Source organism: Ochotona princeps, chromosome 17, assembly GCF_030435755.1.
Source record: "Ochotona princeps isolate mOchPri1 chromosome 17, mOchPri1.hap1, whole genome shotgun sequence".
NCBI classification, from domain to species: domain Eukaryota; kingdom Metazoa; phylum Chordata; class Mammalia; order Lagomorpha; family Ochotonidae; genus Ochotona; species Ochotona princeps.
This window is the reverse complement of record NC_080848.1, coordinates 599,593-625,675: the sequence shown is the minus strand read 5'-3', so window position 1 is coordinate 625,675 and position 26,083 is coordinate 599,593. Positions and strand designations below refer to the sequence as shown.

Genomic DNA, 26,083 nt, shown 5'->3' with positions numbered 1-26,083 from the left:
GGCGCCGGGGGCGGGGCGCGGCGGGGCCAATCGCAGGCCGGCCTGGGCGGCGGGGGCGGGGACATCCACAGGCCGCCTCTGTGCGGCGAGGATTGGCCGCGTTTGGCGGGCGGTGGGGGCGGGGCGCGGCCAATCGCAGGCCGGCCTGCTGCCGGGGCCGGGGACATAGAAATCGGCCGCCCGGGCAGAAGGTCGCAAACCGACCGGAAGCGCCGCCCGACGCCGGCACGCGTCCACGGCGTCCTGCCTCCTCGCCCGGGGCCCGCTGGGCGCTGCACGTGCCCGGGGCAAAGGGCACCTCATGACGAAACGCCCTGCGCCCTCGGGTCGCGAGGCGGGGCCAGCGGGGGCGGGGCCTGAGAGCGGCGGGGCTGCCGTCCGCCAGCGACGCTGCTTCCGGCAGAGAAGCCATATTTATTGAGGGAACCGGGCGAGCGGGGCGGGGCCTTGAGAAGGTGGGACCTTGGAGGCGGGGCCTGATGTGAGGGCGGGGCTTTGAGGGGCGGGGCCTACGCGGGGAGGTGGACAAACCAGGCCACCTCGGCCAGGCCCTTGCGCCCCAGCCTCCTCAGGAGGCCAGGTAGCCGGCGTCCACGAGGATGCAGGAGCCGCTGGTGGAGGCGCTGAGGTCGCTGAGCAGGAAGAGGATGCTGTTGACCACGTCCTCCACCTCTGCGCGGGCAGCGATGGCGTCAGCGGCCGACAGGGAACGTGCGACCGGCCACCGCCCGGCCCCGAACCCGGACCTGAACCCGGACCTGCCCTGGTCCCGGCCTGGACCCCGGACCCAGCCCAGACCCCAGGACCCCGGACCCCGGACCCAGCCCAGACCCCGGACCCAGACGACCCCAGACCCAGCCCAGACCCCAGACCCCAGACCCCGGACCCAGCCCAGAAGCCAGACCCCGGACCCCGGACCCAGCCCAGAACCCAGACCCGGGACCCAGCCCAGAACCCAGACCCGGGACCCAGCCCAGACCCCGGACCCAGCCCAGACCCCAGACCCCAGATCCCAGACCCAGCCCAGACCCCAGACCCCGGATCCCAGTCCCAGACCTGCAAACTTCCTCAGCGGGTGGCGCTCCTTCAGCCTCTGGGCCAGCTCGGCGTCCTCTGTGACCCTCCGGCCCATGGCGGTCAGCACCACCGTGGGATTCACCGAGTTCACTCGGATCTGGCCAGAGCCCCTGGGTGTCAGCTGCCGGCCTTCTCCCCAGACTCTGGGCCTCCACCTGGGCCTCACCTCCAGCCCCACTCCCCCCACACCCCAGCCTGAACCCCTTGCACCCCGGCCGGCCTCCAGCCCCCACCTTGTGCGGCCCCAGCTCCAAGGCCATGGCTTTGGTCAGCATGGTCATTGCGCCCTTGGTGGAACCTGTTGGGGGGAAGGTAGCCCCAGGTCCTCTGAGCTGCATGCCCGGGGATGGGGTCCCTTGTGTGGGAGCTGCTGGCTTGGGGAGACTCACTGTAGGCGGACAGGTTGGGGAAGGTGACGTGGGCCACCATGCTGGAGACATTGACGATGGAGCCAGGCACGCCACGCTCAATCATGCTCCTGGCAGCCATCTGGACGCGAGGGCGGGTGTCAGCTGACCCCAACCCAGCTGCCTGGCTCCACTGGGCCACGTCCCCACCCACATAGGCTCACCTGTGACACCTGGAACACGGGGCGCAGGTTCACATTGAAGGACCTGCAGGACAGGAGTCCAGTGCGCAATGAGCCCCCTCTGACCACTATCACTGTCCCTGTCCCCACTGTCCCTGTCCCCACTGTCCCCACTGTCCCCCATCCCCACCTGTCCCCACTGTCCCTGTGCCCACCTGTCGAAGGCCTCCCTGGTGACCTCCAGGAACGGCTGTGACAGCACCACGGCAGCATTGTTGACCAGCAGGTCCACGGGGCCCACACTAGCCAGCGCCCGCTCCGTGGCCTCCCAGTCACCCAGGTCCACGCACACGGGCTGGATCCCAGGGCACTGTGGGACACAGGGGGAGGTGGCCAGCGGTGTGGTCCCAACAGGCTCCCGAGGTAGGGTTCGGGGCCACAGCTTACCTCATCCGCAAGGTGGACCAGGTCAGCATTGGTGCGGCTCACGGCCACCACGCCGGCACCCCGGGCATGCAGCGCCTTCACGGTGTCCCGGCCGATCCCTGCAGGACAAACCCTGAGTGAGCACCTTGGGAGCACGGCCAGGGCCCCTGGGAGCTGGTGTGAGCCAGCAGTGCCACTGGGCAGCAGGCAAGGCCGTGGGCTTCCCTTTGGGTCTCCTTGGCCCCCCCCACTCGCACCTTTCCCTGCACCGGTCACCAGGGCCCGCAGGCCATGGAAGCTGGGCTGCATGGCGCTGGCTCTGGTCTTGCCTGCTGGGGAGCAGGCTGGGGTTTTATGGGCCGGGGCTGGCGGGCAGGGCTCGGGTGGGGCCAGGTGGGCCTGGCAGGGGCCTGGGCAGGGCACAGGAAGGGCTCCAACCCAGGCTGTGAGTGTGGGAGAGAGGGGGAGGGAAGGAGGAAGAGAGAGAGGGAAGGAGAGAGAGAGAGGGAAGGAGAGAGAGAGAGAGAGAGAGAGAGAGAGAGAGCGAGCCACAGCAGGGGGTGACTCTGGGGTTTCCTTCTTGTCCTCTGGCCAGGAGGGGAACGGCGCCCTCTAGTGCCTTGCTGCCAGCACAGGAAATGGTCTCCGGGCCATGGGAGAATGGGCTGCGTCCATGTCAGCTCTGTCCTGCGCTGCCCACCCCCCGGGATGGGAGCACCTGTCACAGATCCGCAGCTGGGGCCTGCTAACCTGGGCAGTGGCCGAGGGTCCTGGGCCGGCTCCAGTGCAGCCCCAGGCAGGCTCCAGTGCAGCCCCAGGCAGAGGGACAGCTGGAGGGACTTCTCCCCTGAGGCCTCATGGGAGCGGGGCGTCCTGGGATGGGGCAAGGTCTACTGAGGTGCAACGCTGGCTGGCCATTGTTGGGGGCCGTGCAGTGGATGTGGGGGACACGAGGGTGTGGAGAGCGTTGTCCCATTGCAGGCAGGGCAGCAAGGGACGTCCCACTGTGAGGCAGGGCCTGGGCGGATGACTCTGCAACCACCTGAATGCAGCTCCACCTTCCTTTGCAAGGACACTGGACCCCCCCTGCGGAAGAGTTCCATCCATTCAGGCATTGTTTGCTACTGCGGAGTTGGCCTTTTACTCAAGGTGAACTTGGAGGTTAATGTCAATAATAATGTTTTACAAAAGGGCCTTCTATTATTCATACTGTCTTGGCTGTCCCCACTGACCTTATGCTAATCAAGGGACCTGTATTTAGGGTTTCATTCTTTCCTCCAGCTTTAGGTTCTCCTTTTCTTTGTGATATAAAATTAAGTTGTAGAATAAGAATTGTAGCAGGAATTTCTATTGTTTTAAAGTAAAAAAAATGGCAGAATTATCCTTAGAAACACCCACTTGACCATGACGTAAAAAGTCTGACCCAGAGTTTGACTATAAATAAAGCGGACAGCTTTCCCGCATTGTCCATTATGATCAAGGAATCCTAGTGGTCCTTCTCTTTCTTTGCGCCTCATCCACGTACCCTTCGCGAGTTCCGAACTCAGCTGGAGCTGGACTCCAGCAGGCCATCATGCCCCAGAGGCCGCCGAGTCCCACGGGTCCTGGTGCAATGCCATCCTAGCCAGAGAGCCAGGAGGTCCCAGCCCCGCTGGGCGGCGCGCTCATATGCCAGCAGACCCAATCCCTGCCACACAAGGCCTTCAGACGCCCGCGTGTCTGGGACTCACCTGGCTGTGTCTGCCTTCCACTGTCATCTGAACACTGAGCGGGGCATCCAGGTCCTGGCCGTGTTGGAGTAGGCGTTGGTTTCTCACTCACGCAGGTGCTTAAGCTCAATGTGAGGGCAGCAGGTGGATCCCACCGCTGGTGACACCAGCACCCGCGTCCGAGCACCTGGCTCTGTCCAGCCACTCTGTCCCCCAGCCAGCTCCCCACTAATGCCCTGGGAAAGCAGCCCTGGTGGTCAGGTGCCAGGTCCCTGCACCTGTGTGGGACCCGGATGGAGTCCTGGGCTCCCGGCTCCAGAGCGGCCCAGCACCGGCACCATCCCGGCTCTGGGAGAAGCTGCCGCCGCTGGCCCCATGGCAGAGCCCCGAGGGCAGGAAGGCCAACGTGGAGACGGCCTCTTGGGCAGTGGCAGCAGGCAGCATGGGCAGAGATGGCAAGGCCTTCAGCATGCACAGAGAGCCAGACCCTGGATGCCCGTGTCTTCCTCTGGGACCAGCTGGCCACCCTGGGGACATGGCTGACCCAGAGCCCTGAACCGCGGTCCAGCCTTCAGGCATCCATGTCAGGAGTTGTCAGGAGGTGAGGCCTGGACAGGCTCTACGGTCAGGGCAGGGAAAGCCCCGGCCTCCTGGGAGCTGCCCATCTGTGGGGTTCCTGCGGTGATCTCAAGGTCTCAGGTGTGGGTGGGGCCCGGCGCGTCTCTGTGGTGCTGGAGGGAGCAGCAGTCTGGGTGCTCCCTTTTCTGGCCTCTGTGACCGCTCCCCGGCCCTCGCTCTGTCTCCACCTCCCTCACAGCCCACCTCTTCCCCCACTGGCCACCCTGGGGCCTCAGCCCTAACCCCAGGCCTGCTGCCCGAGGCAGATCGCTTCAGAACCCCAGACCTGCACCCCCGGCGGCTCCCTGCTCCGAGTCACCCACCCTGGGACACTGGGGCACCCTGCTGGGGGAGGGGCAGGGCTCGGACAGCGATGCAGACACTTGCCCCACACCTCCCTCGCATCCAGGGCTAAGGTACCGCACCCACAGTAGCAGAGCCACAAAACTGGGGCAAGCGGGCAGTGCCAGGGGTCACGAGGGGCAGCGCAGCAACTCCAGAGAGTGTGGATCAGGCAGGTGTAAACTGACACCCTGAGAATCCCTGGGCCTGCTGCTCCCAGGGCAGGATTAGCCTGGGGCCCCTGTGTGTGTGTGCCCACCCTGGGCCTGCTGCTCCCAGGGCAGGATTAGCCTGGGGCCCCTGTGTGTGTGTGCCCACCCTGGGCCTGCTGCTCCAAGGGCAGGATTAGCCTGGGGCCCCTGTGTGTGTGTGCCCACCCTGGGCCTGCTGCTCCCAGGGCAGGATTAGCCTAGGGCCCCTGTATGTGTGTGTCCACCCCAGGACAGCAGGGTCATCTGGTTCCCTGCCTCCTCTGGTCCCTCAGTTGTGGGGCTGGAGTGGTGACGTCAGCTGGCAGGTGCAGGCCAGGCCCATGGGAGCCCAAGCTGCCTGGGTGCACCTCTATGGGATGAGGAGGGCGTCTCCCTGCAGCCATGCTGTTGGACCCCTCGCATTAGGATGAGATGGGTGACCACAGGTGACCACACACCTGGGCGGTGAGAATGCGAGTTGGGTTTGAGTAAGCCATGGCCCCATGCGTGCCAGGTTCCACAACAATTATCAACTTCCTGGTCACAATAAGCAGCTCAGAGAAACCCTACACGCCAAATCAGCCTGAAGAAGTGACACACAGACCAGGTCACAGTGACACCCGACAACAGAGAAGGAAACCCTGTTAGGTGGTGTGGCCTGCTCCCATGGGACCCAGCACCCTGGCAGGTGGTGTGGCCTGCTCCCACGGGACCCAGCACCCTGGCAGGTGGTGTGGCCTGCTCCCACGGGACCCAGCACCCTGGCAGGTGGTGTGGCCTGCTCCCACGGGACCCAGCACCCTGCTAGTGGCTGGGAGCGACAGAGGATAGCCTAATTGCTTGGGGCCCTGCTGCCGTGTAGGAGACATGGAGGAGGCTCCTGGGTCCTGGTTGGAGCAGCTCAGCTCGGCTGTAGCCCTTGTAGGCAGTGGCCCAGGCATGGGAGCGCTCGCTTCTCTGTTTCTGCCTCTCTCCTTCTTGTTCTACTTTCCTTTTTAAATTTTTGTTAAATTTTTGTTTTGAATTTTTGAATGTTGTGGTACGATGTCACGTGGACTGGGGTCCCCCCCAACTCCCACCCCTGACATATCTTGTTTCAGTGTGCCCCCACACCGCTGGAACAGCGGCAGACAGTCCAGCGCCCCACTGCCTACGCATCGCAACAGTTCCCCGGGGGGTCGTCTGACCCGGAAGCAGAAGCATCCTGCCTTGCACCCCACATCTGGGTATGGTAGGCCCCAGTTCTCCATCACTACATTCCCATGAGAAGCCGTGAAATAAGGTCAGCAGCCGGCTTGACTTAGAACAGCAGCCACACAGCAATCTACTTTTCAAGTAGATAAGGACAACAGAATGAAGAATGAAAATTAAGACAAAGACCGTGTGTCTCAACACAGCTCCCACAGGGTGTTGGCGGTTCCACATCTGTGGAGCCCAGGCCCAGGCTATGGCTGACCTGTTCTCACATCACCAGCTCAGATAAAAAAAAGAAAAGGACTGGGCCCGGCGCAGTGGCCTAGCAGCTAAAGTCCTCGCCTTGAACGCACCAGGATCCCATATGGGTGCCGGTTCTAATCCCGGCAGCTCCACTTCCCATCCAGCTCCCTGCTTGTGGGAAAGCAGTGGAGGACGGCCCAAAGCCTTGGGACCCTGCACCCTTGTGGGAGACCCAGAAGGAAGTTCCTGGCTCCTGGCTTCGGATCGGTGCAGCACTGGCTGTTGCGCTCACTTGGGGAGTGAATCATCGGACTGAAGATCTTCCTCTCTGTCTCTCCACCTCTCTGTACATCTGCCTTTCCAGTGAAATAAAATAAATCTTTAAAAAAAACCCACAAAGTTGTTTACATAGTTGAGAGGCCTCAGAGCAGAGTGGGGGAGGGTCGGACTTTGGAGGTAGCTGGGTGGCATAATGGGGTGGGGCTGGGGAGCCAGGAGGGGAGGGTCAGTCCTCTCTGTCAACCCCCGGGGATGGGGACGTCCTGTGGTGGCAGCTCCCGATGTGGGGAGAGCACTCGAGGTGCTGCCTGAGCCGCTGGGGTAACTCTGGAATTTCTTGTCGGCTTCATTGCTCGAGTTGAGAACATCTTTCCAAGGTCTGTTGGCTGACCAAGTCCACCTGAGTGTGGTCACAGGCCCAGGAACGTGCTGCAGAGATGGCCAGGAGAGTAGTCCAACCTGTCCAACTCTCCACCCTTGACGAGGCAGCAGCTGTGCCCTGCTGGCCCAGAGGAGCTGGCCGTCATGTCCACCATGTGCATCTGGACTTGCTGTCCACTGCACAGGCATCAGCAACCGAGGAGGCCCAGTCCTGACACATGTGCTCCGAGGTCGGACCACACAGCCTGTGGTTTTCCCTGTGGCCGGGGTCTGAGTCCAGCAGTCTGGTTGGGGAGTCCCCCAAGGAACCTCATCTGGTGTGACCCCAGACTTGACTCGTGTGTGCCAGCAGTGCAGGTCAGGTGTGGTCCATCACCTGCACCAGCCAACACACACACCAGCACCTGCCATAACCTAGGTGGGCCCAGCCCCAGCTTTTGCCAACATGTACTGTGGCCCAGACTCATCCGCCCCACATCCCACCCGTCACACACACCCGTGGACGCTGCAGCTGAGCTCAGACCTGGCCCACGCTTACACTGACAGGTGCCGCTGCCTTGCCCAGCCTGGTCCTCAGTGCTCACCAGTGGGCTGCAGCCTAGCAGGGGAGGCCCCACAGCTCCCCCTCCAACCCCACTTAAAGCCTGGATCTTGTGTATACCAGTGGGAGTTTTGACCGAGCCTGACATGGCCTGCTCCCAGTCACAGCTAGCTGGTGTGTTGCAGCACAGCGCAGCACAGCCCAGTCCACCCCAGCCCAGCCCAGCCCAGTCCACCCCAGCACAGCCCAGCACAGCCCAGTCCACCCCAGCACAGCACAGCCCAGTCCAGCACAGCACAGCACGGCCCAGTCCACCCCAGCACAGCACAGCCCAGCCCAGTCCACCCCAGCACAGCACAGCCCAGCCCAGTCCAGCCCAGCACAGCACAGTCCACCCCAGCACAGCACAGACCAGTCCACCCCAGCACAGCACAGCCCAGCCTAGCCCAGCACAGTCCACCCCACCCCAGCACAGCCCAGTCCACCCCAGCACAGCACAGCCCAGCTCAGCACAGCATAGCACAGCCCAGTCCACCCCAGCACAGCACAGCCCAGCCCAGCCCAGCACAGCCCAGTCCACCCCAGCACAGCACAGACCAGTCCACCCCAGCACAGCACAGCCCAGCCTAGCCCAGCACAGTCCACCCCACCCCAGCACAGCCCAGTCCACCCCAGCACAGCACAGCCCAGCTCAGCACAGCATAGCACAGCCCAGTCCACCCCAGCACAGCACAGCCCAGCCCAGCACAGCACAGCCCAGTCCACCCCAGCACAGCCCAGTCCACCCCAGCACAGCCCAGTCCACCCCAGCACAGCACAGCCCAGCTGCCCCCAACCTAGCTCTCATGTGAACTGGTAGTTGCAGTTGTCTAGCCTGGCACAGCCCCCTCTCTGCACTGGCCTCCAGGTGGGCCCGTGGGTACCCAGCCTGGATCTCTCGCAAGCCCACCCCTCACCCCAACACTGGCTGGTAGGTACTGTGGCTTAGCGCTGCCCAGCAGGCCCCCAGCCCTAGCTTTCCCATGTGCCCGCAGGCGGCGGACGACGCTTCTTTGCCCAGCTGGTCTTCCACGTGGGCAGGTGCCTCGGTGTGACCCAGACATGCCCTCCAGTTTCCCCTGGTTGCCTCACTCAGCCCCCTCGTTTACCTGTGTGCTGGCCTGGTCCCTGAAACCCCGCAGTCATTCCTCACCTGAGAGTGCAGCGGCCTGGTCCCTGGAAGTCCTCGGAAGTCACTGCACACCTGCCAAACACTCCCTCGGCAGCCCCACACAGCCCCAAACTCCCTTCCCCAGGCAATCTACAGAACCCTCGGCATGGCTCCGGTGACAGCTTTTGGGGCCTGGTCAGTGTGGGACCCCACGTTTTCATCACCCCAAGCCCTGTTTCTGCCCCCAGGCCCTCTGCCCAGCTCCTGCTCTGGAACCACTCTCCGGGGCCCCTCGTGTCTCCAAGGCACGCCCGTTCCTGCGCCAGCCCGCGCCACTCTGCCACTCACCTGTCTGCATCTGTTCCAGCTTTCTGGCTTCTGATTTCTGGGCACTGCTGACATGAACTTCTGTGTGCACCCCCTGCCAAGTTTGTTCTTGATTCACACAGAGCCCTCCATTGGCCGCTGCCAGGAGCTGCCAGGACATGGTTTGTTGGTTGGCACACACAGTGTTATTTGACGTTTTCTCCCGTTCTGCAGCCTGCCTTTCTGCTCACCTGACAACGCCTTTGATGCACAAATCTGCAACAAAATTATAGGGCCCAGTGCGATGGCTCAACGGGCTAATCCTCCACTTCCAAGGGCTGGGATCCCATATGGGCACTGGTTCCTGTCCCGGGTGCTCCACTTCCCATCCAGCTCCCTGCCTGTGGCCTGGGAAAGCAGTCAAGGGCGGCCCAAAGCCTTGGGACCCTGCACCCGCATAAGGGACCTGGAGGAAGCTCCTGGCTCCTGGCTTCGGATGGCTCAGCTCCAGCCACTGGCGAGTGAGCCAACAGAGGATCTTTGTTTCTTCTCTCTGTAGATCTTTCCACTAAAAGTGAATAAAATTTTTTTTTTTAAGATTTATTCATTTTATTACAGCCAGATATATACAGAGGAGAGACAGAGAGGAAGATCTTCCGTCTGATGATTCACTCCCCAAGTGAGCCGCAACGGGCCGATGCACGCCGATCCGAAGCCGGGAACCTGGAACCTCTTCCGGGTCTCCCACGCGGGTGCAGTGTCCCAATGCATTGGGCCGTCCTCAACTGCTTTCCCAGGCCACAAGCAGGGAGCTGGATGGGAAGTGGAGCTGCCGGGATTAGAACCGGCGCCCATATGGGATCCCGGGGCTTTCAAGGCGAGGACTTTAGCCGCTAGGCCACGCCGCCGGGCCCTAAAAAAAAAAGTGAATAAATCTTAAAAAAACGAAACAGAACAAAACGCAGAGGGACAGAAGGGAAGACAGCTATGGAGCTCTTCCGCCTGCTGGCTTCCTGTCTAAATGGCTCCCACAGCTGGGCTGCGCCGGGAGTAAGCCAGCTGCCCCGTCGGGGTCTCCCACCGGGTGCAGGGTCCAAGGCCTTGGCCGTCCTCCACTGCTTTCCCAGGCCCCAGGCAGGGGGCTGGGCGGGATGGGGCAAGGCCGGGACCCTCCCCGTCACTGTTTCTGGTATTTTCACAGAAAGGGAGACACAGGGAAACAGGCTCTTCCCTCCCTGGACTCTGCCCAGCTGCCGCGGGCGGGGTCCCCAGAGCCGCCTTCTGGGATCCTGGCTGCTCCTCACTCACCCTTTGTGGGGTCTGGGTGCTGTTTGTGGGTAACCTTGGGGCGTCAGGGGTGTGCGCTTGCGCTCACGTGTGGCACTCCGCTTGTCCCACGCCTGCAGGGTCCTCCAGGCTCTGCGCCCTCAGTGTCCGTGGGGTCCATTCCGCGTGTCGTGGGTCTTGCCACACTGAGTCCCTGCCCAGCACGGTCTCAGCTCTCACATGTGTGCGAGCCATTCTATTTTTATTTTTTTTAAAGGTTTTTATTTGAAAGGCACATATACGGGGCAAGACAAAGATCTTCACTCCCAAAATGGCCACAACTGGAGCTTAACCGATCCGAAGCCAGGAGCCAGGAGCCTCTTTCAGGTCTCCCAGAGGAGTGCAGGGTCCCAAGGCCTTGGGCTGTCCTTGACTGCCTTCCCAGGCCACAGGCAGGGAGCTGGGGCCGCCAGGACTTCTGGTAACCATATGGAATGCTGGCGGTGCTGCATGTGGTGGTCTCACCCACTTTACCATGGCTCAGCGCTGGCCCGCTGTTGCGTTTTGCCCACAGTGCAGGACAGAGCTCCTTCGGGCACATGGACGATCTTCCAGCACCATTTGTTGGACACATGGTCGGGGTGAGCCCTGCAGGTGCCCACACCAGGGGCCGGTGACGTGGCGTTAGGAGGCATGTCTGTACTCAGCACTTGGAGCGTTTGCACCCGTACTCAGGGTCTCCAGTCCCATGGAGCCTGACTCAGGGTCTCCGGTCCCATGGAGCCTGACTCAGGGTCTCCGGTCCCATGGAGCCTGACTCAGGGTCTCCTGCCCCATGGAGCCTGACTCAGGGTCTCCTGCCCCATGGAGCCTGACTCAGGGTCTCCTGCCCCATGGAGCCTGACTCAGGGTCTCCTGCCCCATGGAGCCTGACTCAGGGTCTCCTGTCCCATGGAGCCTGACTCAGGGTCTCCGGTCCCATGGAGCCTGACTCAGGGTCTCCGGCCCCATGGAGCCTGACTCAGGGTCTCCGGTCCCATGGAGCCTGACTCAGGGTCTCCGGTCCCATGGAGCCTGACTCAGGGTCTCCGGCCCTACTGGCCTGTCAGCTGCTTCTACACACAGTGTAGGCACTTCATCCTGAGTCCTGCTTCTTCATAAAAATATTTATTTGGAAGGTGGAGTCGCAGTGAGCAAAGGAGACGGGGAGAGAAATGGGCCATGCTGAGCCCGGTGCTCCTCTAGGCCACGGCCACGCAGGACTCAGGTGCCAGCAGGGCCATGATGGGGTGTCATGTTCTAAGTGTCCTCCCTGGGCCGTCACCAGGCGACCACGTGCAGCCCTGTCCTCCCTGTGACTGTGAACCCAGCCTCCCACCTACACAACAGCACCCCCTGCTGGAGACCTCAGGGCAGGAAGGGAAGCCTGGCCCCCAGCAAGCAGCTGTCTGTTGGCAGCCAGGCTGGGCACCGTCTGCTCAGCTGCAGGCCTGCCACAGCTGTGGGCAGAGGGGGCAGTGGGGTGCCAGACGCTGATGCCCACGGTACTCAGGCTGGCTCTGGCCAAGCCCGTCCTCTCCGCCCACCAGTCTTCCCGGTGCTGTTTGCACTGACAACCCTGCCTGCCCGGTGGCTCTTCCCAGTCACGGGCCAGCTGTCCAGGCCCCTCCAGCCTGCAGGGTCTGGGGAGCCTTGGGGGCCCTTGGCTGCCAGCCACGCTGCCCAGGGGCTCTCGGGCGGCCCCGGAGGAGGTGGTCTTGGCCTCAGCCGGATGTCCATGTCCCCTTGTGGCTGCCCCTTCACCCTCTGCCCCCCACGGAGCCTCTGCCCTGGAGTGAGCTGACAGCAGCCCAGATCTGCCTGTGACGGTGTGGGCATGGGTCAAGGTTGAGGCGCAGGACAACCCGCAGCCGGCCAGAACTCAGAAAGGGGGCAGGCAGGACGGCTCTCAGCTGACATAACACAGTTCAGGACGGCTTTGGGAGCTGCAGCTGGGGGGGTGACCCCTCCTCCTGACACCATTCACCCCGAAGGTTCAGATGGCCACCCCGACACTCAGTGACAATACTTGCTCATTCATCCCCACAGGCTCCCAGGCTGTCCACAAACACCCAGGCACGTGTGCACACACCCAGGGACATGCAGGCAAACACACCCCTGCCGAGAACCCAGAGCAGCCCGGGGGCGAGGCCGCCTTGCCGCAGGCTGTGTGGCTGCCGGTGGCCACGAGGACTCCGTGTGGTGGGAGCACGCAGGGAGCTGGGAGGAGCCCCCAGCAGCCGCAGGGAGGAAGAAGAAGAAAGAACCCCCATGGCAGACGGAGCTTTTACTTGGTCACTGCATTGGCAGGAAGGTACAGGGAGCCGGCCCATGTCTGCTCCCCCCACGGCAGTGGTGCAGTGCTGGGCTGGGCAGCAGGGCAGCTTCCGGGGTGGGGAGGGCGGGCCCCCATGGGGAGGGTGGATCCCGGGGTGGTGAGTGTGGTCCCCGCGATGGTGAGGCCGGCCCCCAGGGCCTGCCTGAGGCACAGCTGGGATGTGGGGCTGGGCTGTGGGGGCAGCGGCCAGCGCCCTGGCGGCCTAGCCTTCTCTAGGTCTTGGGGTGGTGGCGCCCAGCGCCCACTGTCTTGCCGTCCAGGGAGCCCGCCGGGGAGCGGAGCGTGGGGCCGCAGGCCTGGCAGCTCAGTGAGCCCACAGAGGCTGGGGGGAGGCCACGGCCAGGGTCACTGAGACACGAGGCTGAGCTGGGGCTGGCGGGGACACCAGTCTGTGTCCGGGTAGAGCAGGCAGTGGACAGACTGGAACCTGGGGAGACAGGGAAGGGTGAGGCGCGTGGGGAAGCAGGCTGGGGCCCCCTTCAGCTTACTCACCTCGTGGGGTCCTGCTGCAGGCTGAAGCCCCCAGCCACGTTCACCACGTTGTGTGGGTTCTCGGGGCCCCCGTAGCTCAGGGTGACCTGGAAACACAGGCTCTTGAGCCCCTGCCCTCCACCGCTCCCGCCTTCTGGGCCCACAGCGGGGACGGGAGAGGCGTGGGAGGGGCAGGGCAGACGTGAGAGGGCCCAGAACCTTCTGCCCCGCAGCCGTCTCCTCGCAGCCTCGCCCGGCACCCCTCTCTGCAGACTCCGTGCCCACCTACCTGCTGAGGCAGGGCGTCGGGGGGCAGCCTCCACAGGTTCTCCAGGTGGGAGTGGAAGAGGAGGCTGTGGGTGAGGCGTGCTCCCAGCAGCCCCTCCACGATGTAGCCCACCGTGCAGTCATCCGGCAGCCGCACCCGCTCGGCTGTGTTCATGAAGCTGCCCAGGCTGGGCGAGAGGCTGCTCAGAGGCCTGCGGCAACCCCTCCCCTGGCCCAGGGCACCCCCACCTGGCCCTGGGACGCCCCTCACCTGGCCCAGGGGCTCATCTTAAGGGCGAGGCCCCTGCTGAGGCAGAAGCCGGCTCCTCCAGTGGCGAACCAGAACTTGACCGTGGTCACCTGAGGACAAGCAGCAGGGTGTGTGTGTGGGGGGTGGCCTCCCTGCTCTCCCATGCACCTCTGGGGCCCTGAGAACATCCCACCCACGTAGCCGTGGGACCTCCCCACAGCTAGGCCCTCCCGCCTAGCCCCGGGAGGCTCTCACCGTGCCACCCCCCTGGGCCCTCTCGGTGGCCTCGATGGGGTGGTCCAGGCTGGGCCGCCCCAGGTAGATGTCCTGACTGGGGGAGAAGGAGGCCAGCAAGCGTAGCAGACCCTCTGGGTTCACGTAGTTGTCATCGTCCACATGACAGAACCACCTGTGGGCACAGGGCGGGGGCCAGATAAGGGGGTTCCAGGGGGCTGGGGTGATTAGAGGGCCAGATAAGGGGGTTCCAGGGGGCTGGGGTGATTAGAGGGCCAGATAAGGGGGTTCCAGGGGGCTGGGGTGATTAGGGGCCAGGGGGGCTGGAGAAGGGGATTCCAGGGGGCTGGGGTGATAGGCGGGGCTCCAGGGGGCTGCGGGGCCAGGCAAGAGGGGTTCCAGGGGGCTGGGGTGATTAGAGGGCGGGGGGCTACAGAGGGGGGTTCCAGGGGACTGGGGTGATGGGTGGGGCTCCAGGGGGCTGGGGTGATGGCTGGAGCTCCAGGGATTGGGGGTCAAGCTCCAGGGGTTGGGGGTGCAGGGCTGGAGGGCAGGGTTCCAGGGGATGGAGCTCCAGGGGTTCGGCAGAGCTGGGCTGGGGGTGGGCCTTGGCCAGGGGCTCTGGGGAGGACAGCCCACCGCGACCCCTACGTACTTGCGCCCCGACTCCAGGAACTTGTCGTACTCCACCGCCATCTTGCAGCACAATGCCTGGCGGGTGCGCACGGCCGAGCAGTTGGTGTTGATGACACGGTCACCTGTCACGCGTGGAGGAGGGCGTGAGTGCTGGACGTGGCCACACACCCCCAGCCTGCCCTGGCCCCCTGCTCACCTGCCTGCCTCTGGAGCTCGGGGTCGTCGCCATCGGTGAAGATGAAGGTCTGGGGGCCGGGAGGGGAAACGGTGGACACGCACAGACGTGAGTGCGCTCGGGGAGACACCCTGCACTTCTCCCTGGGGGCCCGTCCCCCCGTGTCCACCTGCAGTCCATCTACCTGTGTCCTGCTACCTGGTGACCCGTCTACCTGTGACCCGTCCACCTGCAGCCTGTCACCCGTGTCCACCCTTGTCCCATCCACTGGTGTCCACCCGTGTCCTGTCCACCCATGTCCACTCTTGTCTGCCTGCAGCCTGTCCCATTCACTCTTGTCCCCCGTGTCCCCATGTCCACCGTTGTCCCCCCGCATCCACTCTTGTCCCCCTGTGTCCCGTCCACTCTTGTCCCCCCGCGTCCACTCTTGTCCCCCCGCGTCCACTCTTGTCCCCCCGCGTCCCGTCCACTCTTGTCCCCCCGTGTCCCGTCCACTCTTGTCCCCCCGCGTCCACTCTTGTCCCCCCGCGTCCCGTCCACCCTTTGTCCCCCCGTGTCCACCCTTGCCCCCCGTGTCCACTCTTGTCCCCCCGTGTCCACTCTTGTCCCCCCGTGTCCACTCTTGTCCCCCCGCGTCCACTCCTGTCCCCCCGTGTCCCGTCCACTCTTGTCCCCCGCGTCCACTCTTGTCCCCCCGCGTCCACCTGCGGCCGTGCCCTGGAGATCCAGGTCCGCAGCAGCAGCCGCAGGCGGCCTGCGTGGTTGCGCCGGGTGGTCTTGACGGCGATGAAGACGTCCTCGGGGTGCAGGCGGGGCGCGGGGCGGCGGGCGGCCGGCGGGGCGCGGGGCCGGGGCAGCAGCAGCAGGGCGGCCAGCGCGGCCAGGGCCACGCAGCCCCGGCAAAGCGCGCGGCCCATGCGGAGGCCGCGGCCCCTTTAACGGCGGCCGCGCCTGCGCGCTGCGCCCCGCGCGCCGGAAGTGGCGGGCCGCGCCGGAAGCGGGGCGCGCCGCGGGCCGAGAGGATGCCGCTGCCGGTGCAGGTGTTCAGCTTGCAGGTACCGGGAGCCCGGGGGCCGTGCGGGAGGCCGTGCTCGTGGGCCGGACGCCTTGCTCGTGGGCCGGACGCCCGGGGTGGACGCCGTGCTCGTGGCCGGGCTGGTCCCCTGGCATTGCGGGCCGAGGGAGCTGGGAGAGGGGGAGGTTGCTGGCGAGGTTGCGGGGTGTCGGGGTGAGGGAGCTGGTCTCGGGGTGCAGCCTCCCCCTGCCCCCGCCAAGGCCCGGCCTGTGTTGCAGGGCGCCGTGGAGCCCATGCAGATTGACGTGGACCCCCAGGAGGACCCCCAGAATGCCCCCGACGTCAACTACGTGGTGGAGAACCCCACCCTGGTAGGCCACCGGCCCCAGGGCCTTGGGGGTTCCTGCTCAGAGCCTGCACCCAGGGGCTACCCCAGGCTGCCCCGGCCCCGCTGACCCCCACTGCCCGCTGTGCCCGGCCCCCTGACCCCCACTGCCCGCTGTGCCCGGCCCCCTGACCCCCACTGCCCGCTGTGCCCGGCCCCGCTGACCCCCACTGCCCGCTGACCCCCACTGCCCACTGACCCCCACGGCCCGCTGACCCCCACTGCCCGCTGTGCCCGGCCCGCTGACCCCCACTGCCCGCTGACCCCCACTCCCGCTGTCCTGCAGGACCTGGAGCAGTACGCGGCCAGCTACAGCGGCCTCATGCGCATCGAGCGGCTGCAGTTCATCGCCGACCACTGCCCCGCCCTGCGCGTCGAGGCCCTGAAGATGGCCCTGGCCTTCGTGCAGCGCACCTTCAACGTGGACATGTACGAGGACATCCACCGGAAGCTCTCGGAGGCCACCAGGTGGGGGGCCTGGGGCCTGGCCGGGTGGGCGTGGGGCCGCAGGGCCTTCCGGCCTGGCTGCCCGCGGCGCTGACCCCCGGCCCCGCAGGGAGCTGCAGAGCGCGCCCGACGCGGTGCCCGAGTGCGGCGTGGAGCCGCCGCCCCTGGACACGGCCTGGGTGGAGGCCACGCGTAAGAAGGCGCTGCTGAAGCTCGAGAAGCTGGACACGGACCTCAAGAACTACAAGGGCAACTCCATCAAGGAGAGCATCCGCCGCGGCCACGACGACCTGGGCGACCACTACCTGGACTGCGGCGACCTGAGCAACGCGCTCAAGTGCTACTCGCGGGCGCGCGACTACTGCACCAGCGCCAAGCACGTGATCAACATGTGCCTGAACGTCATCAAGGTGGGCGGGGTGGCGGGCACCGGGCAGGAGGGGCGGGCACCTGGCAGGAGGGGCACCGCTCAGCACCCGCACCCCTGCAGGTCAGCGTCTACCTGCAGAACTGGTCGCACGTGCTGAGCTACGTCAGCAAGGCCGAGTCGACCCCTGAGATCGCCGAGGTAGGCCTGCCCCGGGGGCGGCGGGGGGCGCTGCGGGCCGTGCTGCGGGCCTCACCCCGTGGCCTCCCCTTGCAGCAGCGCGGGGAGCGGGACAGCCAGACTCAGGCCATCCTCACCAAGCTCAAGTGTGCTGCAGGTGAGCCCCGCCTTGCCCTGGGTGCCCGGTCGGGGCTGGGGGAGCCCCAGCAGTGCCCGCCTCTGCACGCCTCCTGCCAGCCCGGCGTGGCCAGCTGCCCTCCCACCCCACCCGCAGGCCTGGCTGAACTCGCCGCGCGCAAGTACAAGCAGGCGGCCAAGTGCTTCCTGCTCGCCTCCTTCGACCACTGCGACTTTCCGGAGGTGAGGGCCGTGGCTCTGGGGTCGGTCCCCGGCCCGCCCCTCCATCCTGTCGTCCCACCGCCCCCAGCCTGCCCCTCTCTCCACCCCTAGCTGCTGTCCCCCAGCAATGTGGCCATCTACGGTGGCCTGTGCGCCTTGGCCACCTTCGACCGGCAGGAGCTGCAGCGTAATGTCATCTCCAGCAGGTGAGGGGGCGGCTCCGGGGCCTGGCAGGGTGGGCGGGGGGCAGGCCAGGGCCCGCGCTGAGCTGGCCTCTGCAGCTCCTTCAAGCTGTTCCTGGAGCTGGAGCCGCAGGTCCGAGACATCACCTTCAAGTTCTACGAGTCCAAGTACGCCTCGTGCCTCAAGATGCTCGATGAGATGAAGGTGGGCCGTGCCCGCAGGTGGGCCGGGTGTCGCCGGGTCCCCCCGCCCCAGGACCTCACCGCTCCGCTCCCCCTGCAGGACAACCTGCTCTTGGACGTGTACCTGGCCCCGCACGTCAGGACCCTGTACACACAGATCCGCAACCGCGCCCTCATCCAGGTGAGCTGGGCAGCAGCTGGCTGGGCAGGGGCAGGCTGGGCCCCAGCTGCCCGCTGACCCCACGTGGCCTGCAGTATTTCAGCCCCTACGTGTCCGCTGACATGCGCAAAATGGCCACGGCCTTCAACACCACAGTGGCTGCCCTGGAGGACGAACTGACACAGCTGATCCTGGAGGGGCTGATCAACGCCCGCATCGACTCGCACAGCAAGGTGGGACGGGGCAGCCCGGGGCGGGGTGGCGGGGCTGGGCCTTGCTGAGCCGGGACCTGCTGTGTCCACACAGATCCTGTACGCCCGGGACGTGGACCAGCGCAGCACCACCTTTGAGAAGTCCCTGCTGATGGGCAAGGAGTTCCAGCGCCGTGCCAAAGCCATGATCCTGCGGGCGGCTGTGCTGCGCAACCAGATCCATGTGAAGGTGGCGGCCGGCGGCTGGGGGGGCTGCCCCGGGGCTGGGGGGGTGACCGGTGGCTGGGGGGGTCTGCCCCGGGGCTGGGGGGGTGACCGGTGGCTGGGGGGACTGCCGGGTGACTGGTGGCTGGGGGGGCTGCCCCTGCCCTACTGGATGGCTGTGCTTCTCCCTGCAGTCCCCACCCCGAGAAGGAAGCCAGGGGGAGCTGACCCCGGCCAACAGCCAGTCCCGGATGAGCACCAACATGTGAAGGTGCCCCGCTTTCTCCTGCTGCCCGTTCCAGCAAGGAGGCCCGGGGAAGTGCCAGCTAGCCCTGCCCCTGCCCACCCCTGTTCTCTGGACCGTTGAAATCACCATTAAAGAGCTGACTTGACCTTGCCCTGTTGCTGTGTCCACCTGGGGCTGCTGCCCCCTGGCTCACGCTGGACTTCTCTATAGGAAGCCCTGGGAGCCGTGAGGGCGGCAAGGAAGGGCCTAGGCCAGAGTGGCCCCTGGGCTCGGGGCGCACGGTCTGCTCCCCACACAGGTCTTTTAACCCGTTTATTGTTTGCTTGAAAACAAGGGGACAGGGCAGGTCCAGCCTGGGCTCCGTCCCTGGTGCAGCACCGGCAGGGCCCGCCAGCCTGTCCCGGGTCTCAGGGCAGGAGGTGCGGCCAGGTGTCGGCAGCGGGGCAGGGCCCTCAGGCCAGGGCACTGCCCACGACTTGCGAGAGGCCCCCGGGAGTCCCGGGCCCTGCCTGTGGAGGATCCTGCAGCCCAGGCTGGGCCCCTTTCCAGACCAGAGACTTCTCCAATTTGGTTTTAAAAAGCAAACCGTGACCTGGCGGAGGGAGCAAGGGGAGGTGGGGTTAGGAACGGTCGGTGGGGCCTGTGCCCCCGGTGGGTGGAAGGCCTGGCCTGGTGCCCACCTGGGCAGTCCGCGGTCTCTCTGAAGGCTCGCCTCTTGCAGCAGCTGCGGCACAGATTGAACACACACCTGCTGCCCTGGGCACAGGACAGCCAGTGAGCCAGGCTGCCACGGGGCACCCAGGCCGGGACCCCCCTCCCAGGGCAGTGGTGAGACCGCAGGGCATCCACGCCCCTCGGGAGTCGACTCACCTTTGGGTTCCCACACTGGTCACACTTGGCATACTTTGCTGAGGAGAGAACACGCAGGGCTGGTTGGCACTGCCTCCCTGTCACCAGCCAGGCCCCCTGGCCCCTCCTGCTGCCCCGATCAAGCTGGCACTGGGAGGAATTCCCATGGTAGCTCTCATCGGCCCTGCCTGGCACCTGTGCCCAAAGCCTAGTGTCTGTCCTGGCACTTGGGGTTCAGCTCCCACGGGCCCCGGCAGAGGGGGACGAGGTGAAGGGGGCCCTGCTAGCAGTGCTCACGCTTGAGGGAGGGGTCGAAGCTCTTGTGGGGGTTCTTCAGCCGCTTCTTCTGCTTGTTCTTGGACAGGCTGTCCGAGCCGCCCTCCTCCTCCTCCAGGGCCCGCTTGCTACGGGTGCCGGGACCTGTGTTCCCGTCCCGGGGCCTGAGGGCACAGGTCGGTCGGCCACTCAGGGCCATGGCTGTGCAAAGCCACACGGCAGGCCCCAGGAGACCCCATCACCCTTCTCAGAATCCAGAAGTTGGGCTGGGGAAGACCTTGGCACAGCCCTCCAAGGACGGCAGAGCCAGGTCCTCCCAAGCAGGCAGCCCCCAGTCCTCTAGACCCCACTGAGGGCTCACCCCGGCCGCACGTAGGGCTGGCAGATCCAGTGGGAGAATGGCAGGTCCCCTGCCGACTGGGAGCCCGCCTCCTGCCGCGCCATGTCCTCCTGTGGAAGGCTACGGTCAGTCACGGGCCCGAGCATGCCTCCCGCCCAGCAGCCGCCTGCTGCCGGGCACCTGCCTGGCACCGCAGCTTTAGCTCCTGGCTCACAGCAGCGATGCCCTCCAGCGTCTTCACTTTGGCCAGCTCCTCACGCAGCTCCTGGTGGACTTGCAGCCTGCAGAGCCCGAGGTGGCCCTGTCACCAGGGGTGGGGCCCCAGGGTGCAGCCAAGCTGCCCCAATCCCCTGGGGGACTTACGTGTGGTGCCACAGCTTGAAGAGGTGGGCTCGGACGTAGGACAGCGGGCAGGGGTGCAGTCGCACGAGGTCCAGGTACTCCTCTACCAGCTCCCACACGGCGGGGTTCCGGCCCTCAAACAGGGCAGGGTTGTGCAGGTTGCCCTCTGTGGGGACGGGACGGGGACGGGCGTGGGGCTGTGGGCGGCAGGCAGCTGGGGCAGAGGGGCTGGGGCGGGGCGAGGCGCCCACCTGCGCTCATGACGCCCTGTGCGCCCGTGTCCCGGAGGCAGCGCTCCACGTCCTGCAGGTACTGGATGTTGCCGTTGGCGAACACGGGGATGGTCACAGCCTCCCTGCCATGAGGGCACACAGCTGTCACCCCCACTAGGGCAGGGCCCACAGCCCCAGGACGCTGTCCACTCACCTCACAGCCCTGATGTGCTCCCAGGACGCCACCCCCGACAGGGGCCCCTTCTGTTCCTTGGTACGCCCATGCACGGTCAGCAGCTGGATAGACAGCCCAGCTCAGCCCCGACCAGCCCGGGCTGGCCCCGACCAGCCCCTGCCGGCCCGGGCTCAGCCCCTGCCGGCCCGGGCTCAGCTCCTGCCGGCCCCGACCAGCCCCCTGAGGGCCTGCCTCTCAGCTCCTTAGCAGCAGCCCACACCGGAGGGCCAATGTGAGTCCTGGGTGCTACACTTCCCATCCAGCCCCCTGCTCGTGTGCCTGGCAGGGCAGAAGGCAGCCCAGGCGCTTGGCCCTGCACCGTGTGGGAGACTGGATGGGGTTCCTGGTGTGGACCTGGCCCAGCGTGTCTGTCCTGGCCATCAGGGGCATGAACCAATGGGTGGAGAATGCCACTCCGCCCTTCAGGCACAGAAGTCTGACGGGCAGCCTTCCGGGCACCGCCCTGCCCCCAGCACACAGCCCTGGGAGGCTGGTGGTCAGAGGGGCACGGGGAGGGCCGCAGCTGCACCCCGAGAGGACCCGTGGGGAGTCTCACCTGGCAGCCAGCCTTCTCCAGCATCTGGGCGTAGCGCACGGTCTTGTCGACCTCAGGAAAGACCCGGATCTTACAGGTCACAGGCACAGAGAGCTTCTCGTGGGCTAGTACAACTGCAGAGGGGACGGGGGCAGGGATGCCTCTGTGGGAGCCCCCAGTGACAGCTGTCCCCTCCCAGCTCACCCCCCATGGACGGCTGTCCCCCGGAGCCCCCTCTCACAGTGCCGTGGCCACACACATGACAGATGCCCCCCGACAGAAGGGAGTCCGGGCCACGGGCGTCATGCTGGGAAACTCACTCATTCTCCGCAGCAGGTCCCACTCCTCCTGCAGGAAGGCGCCGTAGTGACCTGTGAAGCAGGGTCCTCCTAGCACCCGGTAGGGCGCTGCCTCTTCATGGCCAGGCTGCCCCTGCCCGCTCCCGCCATGCCCAGCACCATCCCTTCCCACACAGGACCTGGGGGCGAGGGGCCTGTGCTCAGGCCAGGTCAGGGGACCACAGGAGGTCAGGCAGTCCCGCAGCCAGCCAGGAGGGACTCAGTCCGGCCATGGCAACTGCCCATGGGCTCCGGTGAGGTCCATGGCCGGCCCCAAGGCCGCACACGGGCAGGCAGGACCCCAGGACAGCCACGTAGAGCCGGAGTGGGCTGAGAGGCAAGGCCAGCCCACCTGCACCCCACCCAAGCCCCCCTGGGGGACCCCAGCACGCTGGCCTCACGCACCTCGCTTTGCTATCATCTGTGGGCAGCCCAGGTTCAGGTCGATGGCATCGCAGTAGTCCTGGGCCAGCAGGGCCGCCTGGACGAAGACCTCAGGGTCGTTGGCGCAGAACTGCAGAGGGGACAGAGCGAGCCCGGCCATCCCAGCCGCCCCACGGGGGCAGAGCGAGCCCGGCCATGACCAGCCGCCCCACGGGGGCAGAGCGAGCCCGGCCATGGCCAGCCGCCCCACGGGGGCCTGCCCACCTGCACGATGAGCGGCCGGTCCTCCGGGCACACCTCGCAGTACAGGTTCTCCCTGCGGTAGTTGGCGTCGCGCACGAAGACCTGCGCGTGCAGCATCGGGGTGTAGCACAGGTGCACCCCGTGGCGGCGGCTCAGCAGCCTCCAGGCCAGCTCGCTCTGGTCCACCATGGGGGCCAGCACGTGCCGCGCGCCCCGCAGCGTGCGGCGCCAGAACTCAAAGCCCTGCAGCTTGGGCATGGCGCCCGGCGGCGCGACGCCGCTCCAGGATCGCCCGACTCCCGCGGCCGCCGGTGCCCGCCCGGGCAGCCGGAAAGCGCGCCTCGCAGGCCGTCCGGGTGGCCCGCGCGGTGCAGCGGGAAACGCGTCCCCCGGAAGCGGCGCGCGCCGGCCGGAACCGGGCCTGGGCCCCGCGAGCGTGCGGCCCCGGGACGCCGGCCCTGCCGCGGCGCGCACCGGCGCTGCCTTCCCTCCCCGCGCGTCCTCGGCCCGAGCCCCCGCAGGGTCGCCGGTGACCGCGCCCGGAGCCCGGAAACAGCGCCGCCCCGTGGAGACGCGCGCCCGGCCGACTTCCGGCCTCCTGCCCTGGGCTCGGACTGTGTCCGCGAGCGGCGCCGCCGGACCTCCGGCCCTCGGACCCCTAATCCCCAGCCTCCCGGGGACCTCCGGCCCTCGGACCCCTAATCCCCAGCCTCCCGGGGACCCCCGACCCTCAGACCCCCCAATCCCCAGGCTCCCGGGAACCCCGGCCCTCGGACCCCCAATCCCCAGCCTCCCGGGGACCCCCGACCCTCAGACCCCCCAATCCCCAGGCTCCCGGGAACCCCGGCCCTCGGACCCCCAGATCCCCAGCTTGGGACAGGCAGCAGCCAGGGGTGGAGGGACTCTGTTGCGTTTCTGATCACTGGAGGGGCAGAGCCCGCTGGGCTGTCTGCAGCCTGGGACCTGGAAGCCTGTGTGTGCTGGCAGATGTCCTGGACCTGCCGGAGCCTGGGACCCCAGCCGGCAGGTGTCCGGCAGCCCGGGCACAGGTAGGAGGGCACCGCAGGCAAAGCTGACACCCCTGGGAGGGCAGCAAGGGACACCCCACATGCCGGGGACCCGGGGCTTCTGGCCTGAGCCGAGCCAGCTCTGGCCATGGTGGCAGAGAAGAGTCAGGTGACTAAATGCTACAGAAAGCCATGACCTCTAGGCTTCTGGGTTTCTCCCCCAGTCCCCGGTGCTGTCGGGGGTTCTGCTGGACGCCCACCCACTGGCTGCCACTGCCTACTGCAGCTGCTCAGCCCCTCTCCCTGAGAGGGGTGGTGTTTAAAAATTTTTTAAGCATTTATTTTTATTGCAAAGTCAGATATACAGAGAGGAGGAGAGACAGAAATATCTTCCGTCTGATGGTTCACTCCCCAAGTGACCACAACGGCTGGCGCTGCGCCTATCCAAAGCCAGGAGCCAGGAGCTTCTTCCAGGTCTCCCAAGTGGGCGCAGGGTCCTAAGGCTTTGGGCCGTCCTCAACTGCTTTCCCAGGCCACAAGCAGGGAGCTGGATGGGAAGTGGAGCTGCTGGGATTAGAACCGGCGTCCATATGGGATCCCAGTGCATTCAAGGCAACGACTTTAACCACTAGGCCACGGCGCCAGGCCCAAGTGTTTAAATTTTATTTGTATTGGAAAGGCAGGTTTACAGAGGAGACAGAAAAACGTGTCTTCCACTTGGTCACACCCCAGGAACCTGCAATGGCCGGAGCTGAGCCGATCCAGGGCTAGGACATGGGCCGGGGTCCCTGGGGTCCTCAGGGTCCCGGTGCTGAAATGTAGATCTGCCAGCTGAACTGCCACACCTGAGGTTTTTAAAAAATTGTTCTTGTTCAATGTTCCCTTGAGGGCCAGGGAAGGAGGGTGCTGTGGGCTGGGTGGGTCAGAGCCCGCAGCTGGAGTCCCCCGTGTGCGCGCCAGGGACGCGGCATCGGAGCTGGAGCCTGGCTTGACCCCACACACCCCGATCTGCGGTGCGGGGTCCCAGCTGACACACCCTCAGCCTGCATGGCTGGCCAGCCCCACAGACGTGTGTGTTGGTAAGGGTTTAAGGAAACAGGTACCTTGGGGAAGGAGATCTCTTGATCCAAAACACGCTGTTTCCACTGAAAAAGGGTGAGAAATAAAAATAGAGCCTGGCATGATAGCCTAGTGGCTAAATCCTCACCTCGCACGCACCTAGCTCCCGTATAGGTACCATGTCCTGGTTGCCCCACTTCCCATCAAGCTCCCTGCTTGTGGCCTGGGAAAGCAGTCGAGGACGGCCCAAAGCTTTGGGACCCTGCACCCGCATGGGAGACACAGAAGAGGCTCCTGGCTCCTGCCTTTGGATAGGCTCAGCTCTGGTCATTGTGGCCATTATGGCCACTTGGGGAGTGAAATCAGTGGATGGAAGGTCTTTTTGTCTCTCTTGCTGTCTGTAGATCTGCCTTTCCAAGAAAAATAATAAATCTTAATAATGAAATACAATAAAATAGGGGCTGATGTAGTATAGCAAGCTAAACCCCTCACTGTTGTGCCAGCATCCAGGTGACCACTGGTTCAAGTCCCAACTGCTCTACTTCCTGTCTAGCTCCCCCATTTCCGTGCCCGGGCAAGCAGTGGACAGCCCAGGGCCATGGGCTTCTGCACCTGCGTGGGCAACCCGGCAGTGGCTAATGGCCTTGAACAGCTCTGGCTGTTGCGGTCATTTGGAGAGTTGAAAAGCTGATGACCTCACTCGCTGAGACCGTTTTGAATAAAAAGCGAGTGAATCTAAGTAGTGTCCAGGCGGACAGGCCAGGGCAGCCCAGGGCAGGACGGGGAGTGTGTTGGCGACCACGCGCCGGGCCGGGCCTGGTTGCCAGAGCGCCTCAGCACTGGGGGACAGCGCCAGGCGCTTCCTGGTGTCACTCCTGGGGGTTTCAGAGCTGGCAGCAGGGGCTTGTGTGGCACGTCTGCCTTCTGCATGGGCCCCTCCTGGTGGTGGGGTCCCCGCGTCTCCCCCTGCCAAGGGCGGGGTCCCCATGACTCTGCCCTGCTAAGGGTAGATGGTCCCCTGCGTCTCTCGCAGGCTCACTTTTAAGATTTATTTATTTTTATTGGAAAGGCAGATATACAGAGAGGAGGAGAGACAGAAATATCTTCCATCCAACTGGCTGCAACGGCTGAAGCTGAGCCAATCCGAAACCAGGAGCCAGGAGCTTCTTTCGGGTCTCCCACGCGGGCGCAGGGTCCCAAGGCTTTGGGCCGTCCTCGACTGCTTCCTCAGGCCACAAGCAGGGAGCTGGATGGGAAGCGGGGCTGCCGGGATTAGAACTGGTGCCCACATGGGATCCTGGCACATTCAAGGTGAGCACTTAAACCGCTGCTCTATCGCCGGGCCCGCAGGCTCACTCTTTCAGGGCCATGCGCACCTCCTCACTGCCTGTATGGGTTTCTTTGTATATTAAGCCTGACTCTGAGAGCTTCAGATGCGTTCAACCAGCACTGGGACGAGAAAGCAAGATGTGTTGCAAGGCAGTGACAGACGAGACGGGCAGAGCTGTCTATACCCCGCCCAGGGCCAGGAGCCCGGAGCCTGCTCAGGGTCTCCCACGGGTGCAGGGGCCCAAGGCTTCAGGCCGTCCTCACTGCTTTCCCAGGCCACAGGCAGGGAGCTGGAGCAGTCCAGACTGGAACCTGTGCCCTGCGGGAGGCCAGCATTGCAGGCAGCAGCTT

The 26,083-nt window shown here is 65.3% G+C and overlaps 4 protein-coding genes across 6 annotated transcripts; 1 reads left to right on the top strand and 3 right to left on the bottom strand.

Moving 5' to 3' along the window:
- Window positions 1–568: 568 nt before the first annotated feature.
- Window positions 569–2,430, bottom strand: LOC101536607 (carbonyl reductase [NADPH] 2-like). Its single transcript, XM_058675689.1, has 8 exons — window positions 2,290–2,430; window positions 2,054–2,151; window positions 1,822–1,976; window positions 1,649–1,691; window positions 1,467–1,566; window positions 1,311–1,375; window positions 1,057–1,174; window positions 569–774 (listed from the first exon to the last, which is right to left on the bottom strand). The coding sequence occupies exons 1-8, from the start codon at window positions 2,339–2,341 to the stop codon at window positions 569–571; spliced, it is 837 nt and encodes a 278-aa protein (XP_058531672.1). The 5' UTR covers window positions 2,342–2,430.
- Window positions 2,431–12,744: 10,314 nt separating this feature from the next.
- RFNG (RFNG O-fucosylpeptide 3-beta-N-acetylglucosaminyltransferase) lies at window positions 12,745–15,606 on the bottom strand. Its single transcript, XM_058675585.1, has 8 exons — window positions 15,367–15,606; window positions 14,684–14,732; window positions 14,507–14,609; window positions 13,873–14,026; window positions 13,639–13,727; window positions 13,390–13,555; window positions 13,122–13,207; window positions 12,745–13,056 (listed from the first exon to the last, which is right to left on the bottom strand). Exons 1-8 carry the CDS (start codon window positions 15,577–15,579, stop codon window positions 12,975–12,977), a joined length of 942 nt encoding a protein of 313 aa, XP_058531568.1. The 5' UTR covers window positions 15,580–15,606; the 3' UTR covers window positions 12,745–12,974.
- A 20-nt stretch (window positions 15,607–15,626) lies between these two features.
- GPS1 (G protein pathway suppressor 1) lies at window positions 15,627–18,637 on the top strand. Of its 2 annotated transcripts, none has more exons than XM_036498217.2 (13): window positions 15,627–15,717; window positions 15,956–16,048; window positions 16,349–16,530; window positions 16,619–16,919; window positions 17,000–17,077; window positions 17,156–17,213; window positions 17,331–17,416; window positions 17,507–17,601; window positions 17,677–17,782; window positions 17,861–17,941; window positions 18,016–18,153; window positions 18,227–18,361; window positions 18,531–18,637. In XM_036498217.2, exons 1-13 carry the CDS (start codon window positions 15,685–15,687, stop codon window positions 18,603–18,605), a joined length of 1,461 nt encoding a protein of 486 aa, XP_036354110.1. In that variant the 5' UTR covers window positions 15,627–15,684; the 3' UTR covers window positions 18,606–18,637. The 2 variants fall into 2 exon arrangements, with proteins under 2 accessions (XP_036354110.1, XP_004592895.1); XM_004592838.4 differs by having other exon boundaries at window positions 17,153–17,213.
- Window positions 18,638–19,033: 396 nt separating this feature from the next.
- Window positions 19,034–22,854, bottom strand: DUS1L (dihydrouridine synthase 1 like). Of its 2 annotated transcripts, none has more exons than XM_004592837.2 (13): window positions 22,359–22,854; window positions 22,116–22,224; window positions 21,693–21,743; window positions 21,394–21,506; window positions 20,817–20,899; window positions 20,642–20,745; window positions 20,412–20,556; window positions 20,233–20,329; window positions 20,070–20,158; window positions 19,730–19,872; window positions 19,454–19,491; window positions 19,264–19,339; window positions 19,034–19,175 (listed from the first exon to the last, which is right to left on the bottom strand). In XM_004592837.2, the coding sequence occupies exons 1-13, from the start codon at window positions 22,593–22,595 to the stop codon at window positions 19,036–19,038; spliced, it is 1,425 nt and encodes a 474-aa protein (XP_004592894.2). In that variant the 5' UTR covers window positions 22,596–22,854; the 3' UTR covers window positions 19,034–19,035. The 2 variants fall into 2 exon arrangements, with proteins under 2 accessions (XP_004592894.2, XP_058531567.1); XM_058675584.1 differs by having other exon boundaries at window positions 19,264–19,334; window positions 22,359–22,653.
- Window positions 22,855–26,083: the final 3,229 nt, after the last annotated feature.